At 41.7% G+C, this 14944-nt stretch overlaps 1 protein-coding gene across 1 annotated transcript; it reads right to left on the bottom strand.

Annotated features, from left to right (window-relative positions):
* Positions 1-11046: 11046 nt before the first annotated feature.
* LOC131891774 (uncharacterized) lies at positions 11047-12090 on the bottom strand. Its single transcript, XM_059241436.1, has 2 exons — positions 11925-12090; positions 11047-11856 (listed from the first exon to the last, which is right to left on the bottom strand). The coding sequence occupies exons 1-2, from the start codon at positions 12040-12042 to the stop codon at positions 11123-11125; spliced, it is 852 nt and encodes a 283-aa protein (XP_059097419.1). The 5' UTR covers positions 12043-12090; the 3' UTR covers positions 11047-11122.
* Positions 12091-14944: the final 2854 nt, after the last annotated feature.

The following is a 14944-nucleotide window of genomic DNA, read 5'->3' as shown; positions in this document are numbered from 1 at the left end:
ATTTTAACCTATAACTCCGACGAAGTTTTTCCTTTATGTTTATGGATTTCTCCCTCTTCAGTGGCAATCAAGAGCTTAGAAATCATGTATAGTTCTATCATGTCGGATTGCATTCGGTAGAATTGACGATGGACTCCAATGTCGTGGTCCAAATGAGTGGCTAGCCATTCCATTTCTTCCTCCGACAAGCTCATAATTTGGCACGCAATAGCCAAGTATTTGCAGAGCATATTGCTGGTGATTAAATCTGGCTTTTGAAGTTTGACGCTTTTAGCGCACGTTTTCAATACTGAGCAGGGCTCGAGGTGGGATAATTTTTGGAGCGTAGCAAACAGAAAAGAATTCGTTTCTGGAACTCTCGAGACTACTCTAGAATTGATGAGATTGTTCACGGCCTCGACGCAATCGTCTGGCATTAGTAGAGGCACATGTCTTCCTCTCTTTCCCACCAGTTTTTTATGAGAAAATGCGTTCTGCCAGTTTTCATTCATTTCATTTCAATTCATCAATTCATTTGGATGTCTCTTCATCCAATTAGTTGGTACCATGTCGGACCTTGTTGTAGTCGTCCGCTTTCAAAGAGTCGGCTTCACCTCCCCTCCTCTTATGGAAAAGCATGAATCGAGCGAGCACCATCTCTCAAACCTCGACATGATTTACCATCCAGTTAGTTCACATAAGACAACTTCACTTATGGTTTCTTAAGATGTGCCTTGATAGTTGACTATGTCGTCAGTCGGGGGAATTTTTCTTTTTTGTTAAGCCTGTCATTCTTCCATTTTGTGAAGCTCTGGCGGGCAGCGCGATCTCCCCATTCTGAACAATAGAAAATATTGAAGGCTTCTGTTCTCTCTCTTGATGATTGGCCCCGAAGAATGGCACAAGGAATGTCCTATCTTTAAGGGCAAGCTCAAGTCCGACCAATCAAAGGCAAGTTATTTTGTAACCTTTATGATTAGTTAGGTCAAAATGTCCAGGTTCGATGAGGTTTTTAAATGCAACCCAGTCTGCCATGGTTTTGTTGAAGCGCTCCATAAACCGTGCGACATGCCTGATCTTTTGCTTGATATGGGCTGTGGGGTTCTGGTCCTCTTGATGTTTTGATTTCAAATATTGCCCGTACAAGATGAATATGTCATCTTTGATTGCAATAACGTAAATGAGATCATTGCGCATTGTTTCGTGCAATGGTTGAGTGCTAGTGAGGGCTTCGTTCTCCTCCAACGCACAAATCAGCAATGCCCTGCTCTCTATAATCGGATTCGTCAGTTTGCCAACCTTGTTCCAACATTGCCTCATGTGACGCCACAATCTTGATTGGTAGTAGAAACCCAGGCAGGTTCAAGACGGAAAATACTTCCCTTGGCTAGCCCGTTTTGGTCGTTTAACAACTAGAACCCCTGAATCAGCTTGAAGGACTTATATGTTATGATTGAAGTTTCCAGCATGGCAAAGCATTTTGCTTTGCTCAGTCCGCTCTTTTCCTTTGGCTCTGGAAAGGGCAAAAAAAGCTATGCAGCCATATCTGGGCTGAATACATCCAATTGTTGTTCGGTACAAACCTATGGTGAAAACAGAATCTGAAGGGACTTCAAAACAAAAGAAACATGTTACCGTTATATGGGGACTTAAGTTCAAAAAATGAGATCCGAGACCGTTATTTTGGGATCAAAACATGGTCACTTCATTGGTTGATTCTGGTGTCCCAAAATAACGTTAATATACTCATGTTTTGAAAAATTCAGGACGTACCAAAATCACACAATGTCCTGAAACAACAGTTTCATGTCAATTTAGGTCCTTAAACAACGGTCTGAAGAGGGACCTTAAAGGCTATTAATATCGTGTTAGGTTACGTTGGGTTAGGTTAGGTAAGGTTAGGTAAGGTTTGATAAGGTTAGGTTAAGTTTAAAAAAGTAGCACCGCCAACTAATTGGTGGAGCATACGTTTACCCTAACTTGTCAAATAGACTGCCAAAGAGTGGACAAAATCTAGACATGAGTTGATGCGAAAGAAATGGTCTTTCACCCTACTCCGAGTGAGTTCTCATGGCTTGCTCAAAGCCTTGGGCTGGCTGGCCTGCAGCTCTTGGGGCTGTCCATCTAGTCCCGTCACATGTTGCGTAGTAATGAATTCATCAGGGACACTGGCTGTAAGCTTGGGATGAAGAGCAAGAAAAAGAATAAAACAAGAAATATTCCGCATATCACTGAGTGGCAGCCCTACTCCAATCAGTTGGCTGGTCACTCATTAAAACTGCATATGGTCGAATTTGGCGATGTCTAACGCAAGACTACTTACAAAATTTTTATAACATCCAGTATCAAATGTCTGACATCCAACTAGTTACAGGCAACATTCATCACTTACAAATTGCGGACCTATAATATAGATTTTCAAAGTTAAATATTTCTCAATGGCCTAAAACATGATTTCTAAACAGTTCTCAAGTTCAAGAATAGCTTTACAATATAATTAACCCTAATGGGCACAACTCTCTGTTAGAATATATTGGGTTGAGATCTGTGACTAATGCGAATGAGTCGTTTTAAGACTAATCTATAGGTTCAAAATTTCCGCACATCGGCCCTGAATCCACTGTTTCACTTTTATACATTGTCCTTCGTTATAACCGAATAACAATACACAGTGAACTCTAAAAAAATCGGCTAAAAGGGCAACTTTTTTTCGAGGTCAACTAATTACCTGACCTGAATTTGTGGGAATGGCCCAATATTCGTCACACTGAGGGCAATAAAGGATTTGAATACACGTTATGACCGCAACAAAAAATATTTCCCATTTTTATTTTTTATTTTTGCAGACGACCAATGAATTAGTGTTGGCTAATTTGGCTATTCCTGGAATATAAGTTTGATCTGGAATTTTAGTCAAAACCTTGTCAAAGACTGACCTAAATCCTGTTACTGGATCAACGCCTGCATACGACCTACGAATAATTGAAGGCAGCAAATTGGACAATGAAGGAGCCCAAGAAAGAAGAGAGTTGGACTTCATTGGACATCAGACGCTTTCTCTCAATGTTTTATAACATGAGAGCCCCTGGTTTGATTCCAGACTTGCCGATTTCTAATACCACATGGAAACATGTAAAGATGTGTCTGATTTTTCAAGAATTATCTTACACAAATGAAATAGTGCCTTTCTTATTATTACTCTCCAGAAAATGCAATGATACAAGAGGTAGGACTTCTTAAAATAGAAGGATGGAATGTTTATGAAGCTGGTGGTTTATAAAGCTGCATCCTGTTTTGTACTTTCATGGCAGATGGAATCAGGTGGAAAACTTCAATCTCACAATTTTTTCTTCAAATTGACACAAACTTATCATTAAAAAATCCCAGAAAGGAGAAACATTGATATTTTGTGCTGAATTAGCAATAGAATTTGCAATATAATGTCAGATATTGCTGATAAAATTGCAAAAGCAATAATGTCACAGAATATTATGGGATTTGCAAAATGATCACGAGAATGTCGTTTGTGATGAACGAGAATTTCCTGTTTTCTCCTCCCTTCAACCATGTAGCCGACATTCCTCACCCATGGTTATATCTGGGCTGACCAGCCCCTCGGGTACTGGAGCTTTTCCTTGGTGATAGGAACGATGTAGAGATTGATTAACACTGAATCACAAAGCTCTTTGGTTCCTGTGACATTGTACATGGGCTGGAGGAGCTACTTGTGATGGATCACGATGTCATTACGAGCATAAGGCTGGCATTTGGTCGACATCTGACCGACAAACGGACTACACGATGGGTAATCCAACAACTTTGGCATTTTCCCAAGATAATAACATACATTATCTTAACATTTTGATAAAAACCGTTCCGGGAACAATCATTCATCCTGTACATCATTCATCCATATCATATTAGAATGATGTACTCGATTGTGGACGGAACATACTCCCCCCCTTGGCCTTATGCAATAAGCCAACATAAACTTGACCATAGGGGATCAAAAGAGGCCGACAAATGGGAAATAAAAGGGGAGCAATTAACGACAGCTGAAAGGGAACTAACTGATATTATGCATATGAGAATAATCATGAACTTACTACAGCATAATATTTCTGAAAAAGAATGAGTGCTTGGGGGTTGGGGCGAGAGAAAAAGATGAATGGAAAAAGCAAGAACATTAACTTACGATACCCTTGCTAGACAGCTGATTGCCTAATCTATTCGGTGTCTCGTACTTCACTTTTGCTACTATTTCTTCAATCAGATATCTTAAAGCCTTAAAATTTAGACCTGGGAAAACTTGCCCAAAATCATCTAAACTCCCTTCTTTCTTTGTCACTCTCTCTGTCACGGCCAGATTATTTTCCTTGCTGGACTTCTCAGATGGACGGGGTTGATTTTCGTTTTCAGGCTCAGGACAGCCAACTTTTACACTTGGCTTTTCTGTCTTCGACTTTGAACGCGTGGGGGTGACTTGCTCTTTCTGAATTGGTCTCCTTTTCATCTTTTTCCTTCTCTCGTTCACTTGGCCTTTGGATTCGGCCTGGTTTGGTTCAATCGGTTCACTCGATTCACTCGGCATCCTTGAATTGCTCGTGATGGGGTCTCTCTCGACTTCTTTCCTCGAAGTCTTCTCCACACGCTTGCGGCATTTCTGCATCTTCCGTTCTTCAACGTTTACCTCCCCCCCCCGGGGCTGGCGCTGACGGCGTTGATCGTGGTCTCGACCACCTTTCTTTTTTCCCCTCACATTGGGGTTATCCGTTTTCTTGCGCCCAAAGTGGAGCAAGACATTGTGAAATCTTTGGCATTTCTGGCAAGGAGGGGCCTTGCACTTTCCAAAATCATGCTTGATCAGACACTTAAAACATAGGCGATTTACGCGAGTTAACTGCCAGCTGGCGGACGTAGGGTAGAGGGCCACCTTTTTGCACTCTCTTAAATGTCTATGAGCTGGCTCATCACAGAACGGGCACTTGTCGTGGCTGGACGTGCGTACATCATTAAAGACACGCTCATACTTGGGCTGCTGATGAGCTTTCCACGATCCCTTTGAGATGGATGGCCGCTCTGGTCTTCTTTCTTCTTTCTTGACTTTGTTTTGCGTCTTCAACTCTGTAGCGTCAAGGAGACTTTCATTCTTTATGGTATCTTGTCCCTTTTCCGACACTTGAGCTGACAATAAACCCACCTGTGGGGAAGAAGATCTCTCGAAGTATTCTTGCATCTTCTCTGGCTTGCTGCTTGAGGGTTGGGTCGGTATTTCGGCGTCTTCATACAGGTTAATGACAAAAATTAGGAACTCTGAAAAGTCAGTCATTGTTACATCCTGTCCTCGTTTCTCCATTTTCATAACCTGCTCACTCCATCTCAGTCTCACTTTGTTCGGCAGCTTCTTGGTAATTGGTTAAAGCAACATTAGTGCAAGTTCTTGAGTACTTTTGTCAATCAGCTTGAAAAAGGTCATGCAGCTGTTAACAATAATCACCAGCAAGTCAACTAAATCGACATTTCTGTCCTTCAATTGATCTAGATCATCCAATATTTCTCTGATAAGTTTGCGAGGGATTCCATAGATTTGATGCAATCTCCGTATAGCATCTTCATATGTACCATGGGCAGACGACAGTTGTAGGGCTCTTCCAGTTAAATACCTCTTCAAATACGCAAGCTTGGTGGCTGAGTCCAGCTCTGGTCTCTCTTGATATACATCGCGAAAAGTCGGCCACCACTCAAGGAATTGTCTTGCGCTCTCTCCCTTGAAAGTTCCAACCTCAAGCACTGGTAGTGGATAAGCTGACTGATATCCGCTGGATCTTAAAGCACACTTGTCACTCCTGCCCCAAAACGCATCATCTTTCACGGGTGGTTCGAGCGGTTCTACGGAAACAAAGGCTTCCCTCGGTGTCCTAGTTTGCACTTTAGTTCGGTTTGGATTCGTCCACATCTTTCTGGTTTCTGATGAAGCTCCACTTAGCAATGTGATGCCTTCACTTGACGTTGTCATTCTGGGATTAGACACAACCATGTTTTCTCGAACTGTCTATATTTCTTTCTCGGAAATTCCTCACCTATAATCGTGCGGCAATTTGAAATCTTGAGCACAGTACTTTCGACGTTTTGAATTGCTCCCGGCAAAAGAGAAACGTGTTGAATCTGGGCAAACTATTCAGCAATCAGCGTCAACACAAGTAATAGTACCAAAAGAAGAACTATGTAAATCTATGGTGCGAGCCTTCCATTGGCTTTCATAAAATGTGCAACTCAAGGCAAAAATCAACTCTTGGGGAACATGAAAATGAGTTCCCAGTAGTTGCGCACTCAGGGCACAGAATTCTATCGTGGGGAGTCTAAAACAAACAGTATGTGTGCACTCAGGAGACAGAATTCAAGCTTTGGGACTCTGAATTAATCGCAGCACTAACAAGGAGTACTATACGCTTCTTGAGCACGAGCCGTTTACTGTCTTTTTAAAATAAATTGGGAACACAAAACCAATGTCCAGGGTTGAACTCCCTTCGTCAGGCTAACCACGTTGTCCATCGAGGGTTTTCCAGATTGCCGACAATGGATTATGTCCGCTTTTTCTGTAAGATTTGGCATGTGGGTCACATTTGACCACCACTGAGTCTGAACGACATTTTGGTGACATCGATTCTTGAGGATGAGATTGCTTATTCCGATTCTCTTCCCCCTTCTCAAAATGATCACGAGAATGTCGTTTGTGATGAACGAGAATTTCCTGTTTTCTCCTCCCTTCAACCATGTAGCAGACATTCCTCACCAATGGTTGTAGCTGGGCTGACCAGCCCCTCGGGTACTGGAGCTTATCCTTGGTGATAGGAACGATGTAGAGATTGATTCACACTGAATCCCAAAGCTTTTTAATACAACCGGTTACTGTGACATTGTACATCCATGATCAAGGGCTGGAGGAGCTGGTTATGATGGATCACGACGTCACTACGAGCATTAGGCTGGCATTTGGTCGACATCTGACCGACAAACGGACTATACGATGGGTAATCCAACAACTTTGTGATTTTCCCAAGATAATAACATACATTATCTTAACATTTAAATAAACACCGTTCTGTGAACTATCGTGCTCATTCCGTACATCATTCATCCATATCATATTAGGATAATGTACTCGATTGTGTATGTGTATGTGTGTATGTATTTCGGGGATTCCTTTGTATATGTACAAGAGGGTTAGTCATGCCCCAGGTTTCCCATAAGCCTCTTGGCTTTTTTTCATGGGTACCTGACCCTATTTAGGGTCCTGACTTTCATCTGATCTGTGCAGTTGTCCATACCGGGATTTTCCGCACTCGGCCAAGCCAGCATTTCTTATGATGAAAATCTTTCGAAGTTCACCCTAGAAACGGCTACAAGACCTACAGCGTAAGATATTGCATGTGGTTTGGTAGCGAGAGATGACTAAGTCTGTCAGACGAGAGGTCCATCGTTGAAAAGGGATGCTAAAATCAACATCAATTTTTGTTTCAATAAAAAACTCATTCCAGGATTTAGCAAACGCAAACCCAGGAAGCCGTTGACCCCAGTTAGTACGGGCCAAGCACGGAACAAGCTATGAAAATCTTGATTCCTGCAGAAGATTGGGTGGATCATGGACGACATTACACTGGACATAATTGACGCCGCTAAATGTACCCTAATAGTATAACGGAAATTTTAGAAACCATTGAACTCAACCTCCCGACCAGAAATTGAAAACATCATGGTCACGCTTTCCAAGCCAGGCAAATTCCCTCGCCATAGACAATCGAAATTATAGGGAGGAGCATGACTAGTTTTAAGCTGTAGTTTGAGAAATTCCTGTCTCCTTGGATTTTTTTCCTATCGTTCAATTTTTCAGCTGTCCAAGTTAAGTTGAGGTTAACAGGTGATACAAGAACCATGAAATTTTACTTGTTCGAATAAAAATTACAAGTGACAAGAATTCGTGTAAAGTTCCAAAATATTGTTGATGTGAGTGGTTGCCAGAAACATCCTAGCACTCCTTGAAAGTGAATCAGACGTGTTTTATTAACTGCAAAGCGAAAAGGGGGCCAACTACTACACGATCCTGGAATTCCAATGTCAATCATTTTGAGTTATTAACAACAATATACGTGAAAATTGGACTATATTGACTGGAAATGATCAGCAGCAACCTCTTAAACAGGCTGGAGGGTGAAAACCGCTCCAAGGTAAGGCCTAACTCATCATTTTAGCCTCGTTTCCCAATGAGATCAAAGCCTACCGGGGTATACGTCGACAATTTGATAGACCTCCAGATAAATTGAAACCTCCATCAGTGGATCAAGATTCAAAAGAACCTGTTTCAGCTCCCATCGTTGATGATATTTGGCCGTGAGCCGGACAAAGGTGCGTGACTGCCAATATTCCGAAGGGATGTTGGGCCAAGAGCAATATGGTATTAGCAAGTCCTTGACGGGGAAGGACAACTTGTGTCCGGACATCACCTCCGAAAAGGTCAGATTCCCAGCACAGTTGGCCTATAAATCTGACACGTTTCACAAGCGTCAATCATAGTTTGAATGTAATTGTTCATCCGTGGCTAATAATAGAGCTGCTGTGCTGCTTTGCGTGTTTTCACTACACCAGAATGGGACACATGCAACAGGCGAAGGATCTATCACTAACTTGGCCAGCCGAATGGTAAGGGGCTCTGTTTCGCATATAAAATGCGTCCATGCATTTTTGGCATATTGGGGCACACACAGATATCGTTTGAGGAATTTGGTGTAGGTGTCATCAGCGGATTTGAGGGCGGATTTGGCGGAGTTGGGAAGCCAGATGTGAAGCTCGTAGAGGAAAATTGAAGTGATGTGGGTCCAAAAGAGTTGAAATATTATTAGAGGGGGAAGATTCTTGATAGGAAGCCTATTGGTTAGTCTATCTAAGTTTTCGATCCTGGCCCTGGCTTTGACCATTCATAATTTGAGATGGCTGTTAAAGGAGAGTTGGGTTGAGAGTATGAAACCGACCTAATTAAAATTTCTGACTGCAATCGCACTGCTTGGGAAATGGAGAGAGGTGGGAGGCAGACGACCTTTTTGGCAAACCATGAGCTTCATCTTGATGGCATTGACTTCATGGCCATTCTTTTGGCGATAACACTGGAGTGCACTGATGGCCTTTTGCTCCCAGCTGAACAAGAGAACCAGTTGAAATGGCTGATACATATAAGTTGAACATGATTGGAGACAGGAGGTTTTATTTGGGAGTTTTGATCATGATGGCACAAGACCATAAAACAATAATGACCACCTGGTTAAGGCAATATTGTTCACTGACATTTTGGAGGAATGAATGCTACTTGGGTTTGATTCTCTTTAGTAGCGCTTGAAAAGTGACCACCCACGAATTTGTTTCGTTGATGACGTCATCAGTCAGCTATAGCTTAAAGATCTCTATACTATCATTGCCTGGTTTTGTAACCAACAGAGCATTAGTCGTTCCTCAACAAAAGGAACAAATTACAGTTACAGTTACATTGGTCAAAAATAGTAGTTAGTTATACAACCGTGACTTTAGAAACAAGTAATGGCTTNAACATGATTGGAGACAGGAGGTTTTTCTTGGGAGTTTTGATCATGATGACACAAGACCATAAAACAGTAATGACCACCTGGTTAAGGCAATATTGTTCACTGACATTTTGGAGGAATGAATGCTACTTGGGTTAGATTCTCTTTAGTAGCTCCTCAACAAAAGGAACAAATTACAGTTACAGTTACATTGGTCAAAAATAGTAGTTAGTTACACAACCGTAACTTTAGAAACAAGTAATGGCTTTACTCGTTACAATTACTTTTAGTAAAATTTCTGATGACCAATATCTAATGGTTGTGCCCCATCAAGACCAATCATTCATCTATAAAGAAGTTGTGTTTTTTGACTCAAGCAGTCCTACTGCGTAACAATACAAGCATATACGTATGTCAACATTTTTCAATTATGAACCTTGACATTTAGTCTTCGCCTAGTTGTCCAAAATGTATTATGTCCAAATGCTTTAGGTCAAGATTGGGACCCTGTATGAGATGTTGATGAAGTGGGTAAAGCTTCCCTGTTAGTAGCCTATGCCTTAAGTCGTGCAAATGAGAAGGCTTTGGGAATTTGATCAAGCCAAAAAAAGATTTTCCTTGCTTGACATTTGCATTGTATCAGGTTCCCAGTCCACAAGAATTTGATTAAGAAGATGTAAACAAGACAGTCGCCCATGCAACAACATTTAAAATCAATCTTACTCACAGAGTAGTAGACAGCAAGCACAAATTACAACCCTAATGTCATTGTTCATAATATGCTAGATTGAAGTAGCAAAAAAGATAATTTCTGTTGGGTCTTCAGTTTTCCTCAGCTATCACGAGCGAGATAAGCGAAAAATTTAAGGCCATTCTTGAAGCTGAAAAAAGAACGAATTACTGTAATTTCGTTACTTGTAATTTCGTTACTAATGCCTTGGTAAATATTGTCATAAACCACTGAAAATTATGGACGTACCTCGACTAAGACTAGTCATAACAAAGAGCCAATTCAGCCGCAATTACCTTTAGGCTGTCTGTAGAAATTTTGGTCCGATTTGTTAGTCAAGATATCTGGGCTGCCATATGTTGAAAATTGCGGTTTTTTTTTAGCTTCAAGAAAGCTATGGACAGGACGAACCTGAAACATGACAAGCCTAATGGTGCACCCCTTTTGACTAGTCTTGGTCATCGAGATACGTCCATAATTTTCAGTGGTCTATGCCAATATACACGATTGTACATATTATATGCTGAAAAGCTTTAGTACTACATTTTTACCGCAACAAAAACAGCCCATTGTGATGTCTTGGTGGCTTGAGCACATGCTCATGCTCATCCAATTTATTCTAGTCACGCATAGAACAGCAATGCTAATCCAAAAAGTCCGTTACCAAGTCTATACAAGTTCTTTGTGGTTGATATGCACCCACAAGTATATTACACCAATCCGCCGGGTTTTGGTTAAAAAACCCATTCAGGAAAAATACTCTTGCAAGCCATGCCACCCCGAGCGTAATTACTTTCTTGAAAGGCAAAAACAATATTCATAAATGCAACATTGGCATTTTATCTTAAGCTGAGATCCAGACAATTGGAAATTCTTCAACTTTGATAGATATTGTACTGATTTTTCCCAAGTTAAACTTTGCCGACATGTTGTGGGATATCCATTGAGCGTTGCTGTCCGTCATATCCCTCGAGAGAATCCTCGAGGCGTCTTGCCAAATGCCACCTTCATAATATGGGATGGCGAATACTTGTCCTTCAAGATAAAACATATCACCACCGTGCATAGTGTTTCCTATAGTGTCAAAGGCTGAAAGACTCTCCCAAGACATGGTCTCCAAATCCATAAAGAACGCCTTAACGCTTAGAGTGAAAGCGCCATCAAGAAATCCGCCCACCATCAGAAACCCATCCCGAGTGTCTGGTAGCGTCACTCGGGTTCCTAATTGATAACAAATAGGATTTGGTGCTGAATTCAAAATCGTCCAGGCATTGTTGAGAAGTTGGAAACTCGTAACCATATCCGTTGTACTAGAGGATAGTCTTCCACCCGCCACAATTACTTTGGTTCCATTGTCCACAACAATAGCTGCAAAACTTCTGATGGGCTGCGGTAATGATGCCTTGTAAAGCCATTGTTTGGTGCTCTCTTCATACACTTCAACTTTGGCCAATGGTGGGCATGTCATATCATTAGAGTCACAACCTCCAATCAACAAAGGTTTGCCCTGAAGTAGCACCATTTTTCCAAAAAAGTGATTGCTCTGAGGAGGGGCAAATTGTTGCCAGTCATCAAATCCTGCAAAGTAATTCGCTGATTGTACTCCTAAAGCTCCAAAGAAACTCTTGAAAAAACACACCGCATACCGGACTCCCAAAGCCAACATCTCCTGTCCCCACTGCAACCTAAGATTCCTTTTTGGTATTCAATCGTCTGTTCCATGAGAGCAGTGTTGCTTGGGATAGATATGTCTGGTAGTTGCATGTTGGACAATGGGACTGCTTTTCCAATTTGAGGAAGTCCTAAATAAAGGCCTAGAATTAGAAAGAAAAACCTCTTAAAAATAGTAGCTCCCTTGTCAGGTGGTTATCAAGTCAATAAAAAGCCCAAAGAAAATCCTCGTTGGACAAGGAATATTTATGAATGTAAGACATCGATTTTTCCGCGTGCCTTAATTGTCCTATATTTATGACTAAGAGCGAAAAATCTTTTAGGAGGGAAGGGTAACTATTTCAATGTAATTAAGTATTCTGGCAAGGGTGATTTACTAACTCATGCAGTTCAAAACTTAATACAAGCTAATTCTGATCTCTTAACATATCGTTAAAGACTCAGTTTTTGGCACTATTCACACAAATGAAATGCCCATAACATGTCGTTATGGCGCTTTTTAGGACGGAGACTTCATCACGTGGGGCGCATCAATTGGTTTCAGAGGAGCCAGTTAGAATTTGCGTCATCTGTTGTTCCAATGTCACATTTGCGATATACATGTATATGCGCTTTTCTTATCCAAGCCAAGCTCCTTACAAGTCAACCAAAATTTACCCTTTTTTAATTTCTGATATTTCAGTGCCCAAGCTTGGTATGCCAAAAATTATCGACTTCCGAGGCAAAGGGCTTAATGAACCCATCAGCAGCCCGACAAGGTTCTCAAGAGGGCGTTTGTTCGAATGCCGCCTTCTGATGTAGACCTTAGGCTTGGCAAGACTCAACTCTCCAACCTTTGATCACACTTTAGGGCCATTTTTAATAAAGAAATGGCTCGTTTCAATCATGTTTTAATGGGTTGAGAAAACTTAAGGTCTAGTTGTATCCAAACTACTCAAATTTCATTGCATAGAAATTATCTATCACTCCTGCATAGTCTCATGCTTGGCCCTTGGGCGGTGAAATTATTCTGGTCCATTATAGGCAAAGTACAACACCAGTATTTGCATTGTAAAGAACTTACAAGGGTACCCAAAGTAAACATACTGGGTGTTCCGAAAAAATCTGAACACTCACAAATTCACTCATAACTTTTGAACCAATGAATATTTTTTGAAAAATCCGCCTTTACGCAAAGCAGCTCTTGTTTGTTGAACAGCACAACAAGACTCAGACCAAAATTCTGAACGGTTCTGGAGAAAATGAGCTCTGAACGAGACGTACGAGTTTCTGTCCGCGCGCTTTTGGGTTCTGGAAAAACACCAACCGAGATCGCGACCCAGTTGAACATCAGCAGGACGACCGTTTACAGCATCAAGCGCCGAGAATCTCTTGAGAGGAAGCCTGGTAGTGGTAGGAAGTCTGTTCTTGATCGTGATGCCATCAAGGCCGCTGTTGAGGCCAATCCTCTCAAGTCCATCAGAGATCAGGCCAGAGATTTTGGTGCAGCCTCAACCACCTTCCACAGGGCCATCAAAAAGCTTGGAGGCAAGAGCTTGGTAAGGGTGGAATGACCTTTGCTCACTGAAAACATGAAACTTGTTCATCTCCACCGTTTTCAAGCTCTGTTGAACAATTTGAAGAGTGCTCAAGCTGGTCGAGTTGTTGTGTTCAGTGATGAGAAAACATGGATAGTTGATCCCATCCAAAACCGTCGAAATGACCGGTACGTGAGCTTTGGGGAGATTGATGTATCGATTCGAACTCTAACGACCACAAAGCACCCGGCTAGTGCCATGTCACTTGGATTTGTGGCTTCAAATGGGATCCCGGCTCCGCTGATTTGGTTCCCAACCGGGTACAGGCTCACTGCAGCTGACTACGTCAAAGTCCTGGAAGAAAGATTTATCCCGTGGGTCCAGGAAAACTTTCCTGATGGTAATGTGGTGCTCCAGCAGGATGGAGCACCTGCCCACACCTCAAACTTGGCTCAGAACTTTCTCAAAGAAAAGTCGGAAATTTTGAAATTTTGGCCGCGCCACTTGTACAGCCCAGATGCAAATCCACTGGATTTTGGTGTGTGGCCGCATGTGGAGTCCAAGGCCTGCCGAATTCGCCACCCAAATTTGGAAGCCATGAAGTCTAGGGTTGACGAGCACTGGGCCTCCATGTCCAAGGACTACATCCGCAAGACATGCACAGCCTTCAGGAAGCGGTTGGAGGCCATCATTCGGGCTGAGGGTGGCTATATTGAATGAAAATGTCGTTGAATATGTATATTACATGAATCTTAATATTTTTGTTGATCATTAGTTAAATTAAATGTCGCTATGATTTCCTGAAGTTAAAAATGCTCAGTGTACAGATTTCATCGGAACACCCGGAATTCACCCGGTACATCAAAAACGAAGATAAGAGGTTATGCTTATCTATCTCAAGCAAGAGGAGTATTCTTATGAGATGGGTTGGTTGGTGAATCTTCTTCTTTGCTAAAGTTTTCTAGGACCATCAAATAATATAAGCTTTGTTATTGTTTGAGCAAAAACTTTTTGCTCATATCAGCTTCACATATTGTTCAGCAAATTGAGCAGTAAATCGGCTCTGTATATTTCTGTGTTCAAAGATGAGCTCTTGGGGTTACCAATTTAAATGCACTTCTCATTTTTTGTCAAAAATCGTCTGACTGGCTCTTTTTGGACGGATCTTGGATGGCCATTCCTCCATTCCGAATTCTAGAGCGCAATGTAAAAATGTTCCTTCCAAAAATTTTCCCGAAAAGTATTCTCCCCACACGTTTGAGGTAAACCAAATCCCAAGATTCAAAAATAGCGAAAAAAATCAAAATAGAAAAGATAGACAACAATGAGATATGATCTTGATAGGTTAGGTGAGATCATTTTTTCTTACCGCGGGGTGATGAAATAGTGTCACAGGGCCGGTCGGGCACTCTTTGGCGGCTTGGAGTAGGATGAGCCGTTATATGTATTCTTTTCCTTTTCAGCGCTACTGTGGTATT

This window comes from Tigriopus californicus, chromosome 12 (genome assembly GCF_007210705.1).
Source record: "Tigriopus californicus strain San Diego chromosome 12, Tcal_SD_v2.1, whole genome shotgun sequence".
NCBI classification, from domain to species: domain Eukaryota; kingdom Metazoa; phylum Arthropoda; class Copepoda; order Harpacticoida; family Harpacticidae; genus Tigriopus; species Tigriopus californicus.
The sequence above is the reverse complement of the archived record's forward strand: the minus strand, read 5'-3'. Positions and strand labels throughout refer to the sequence as shown.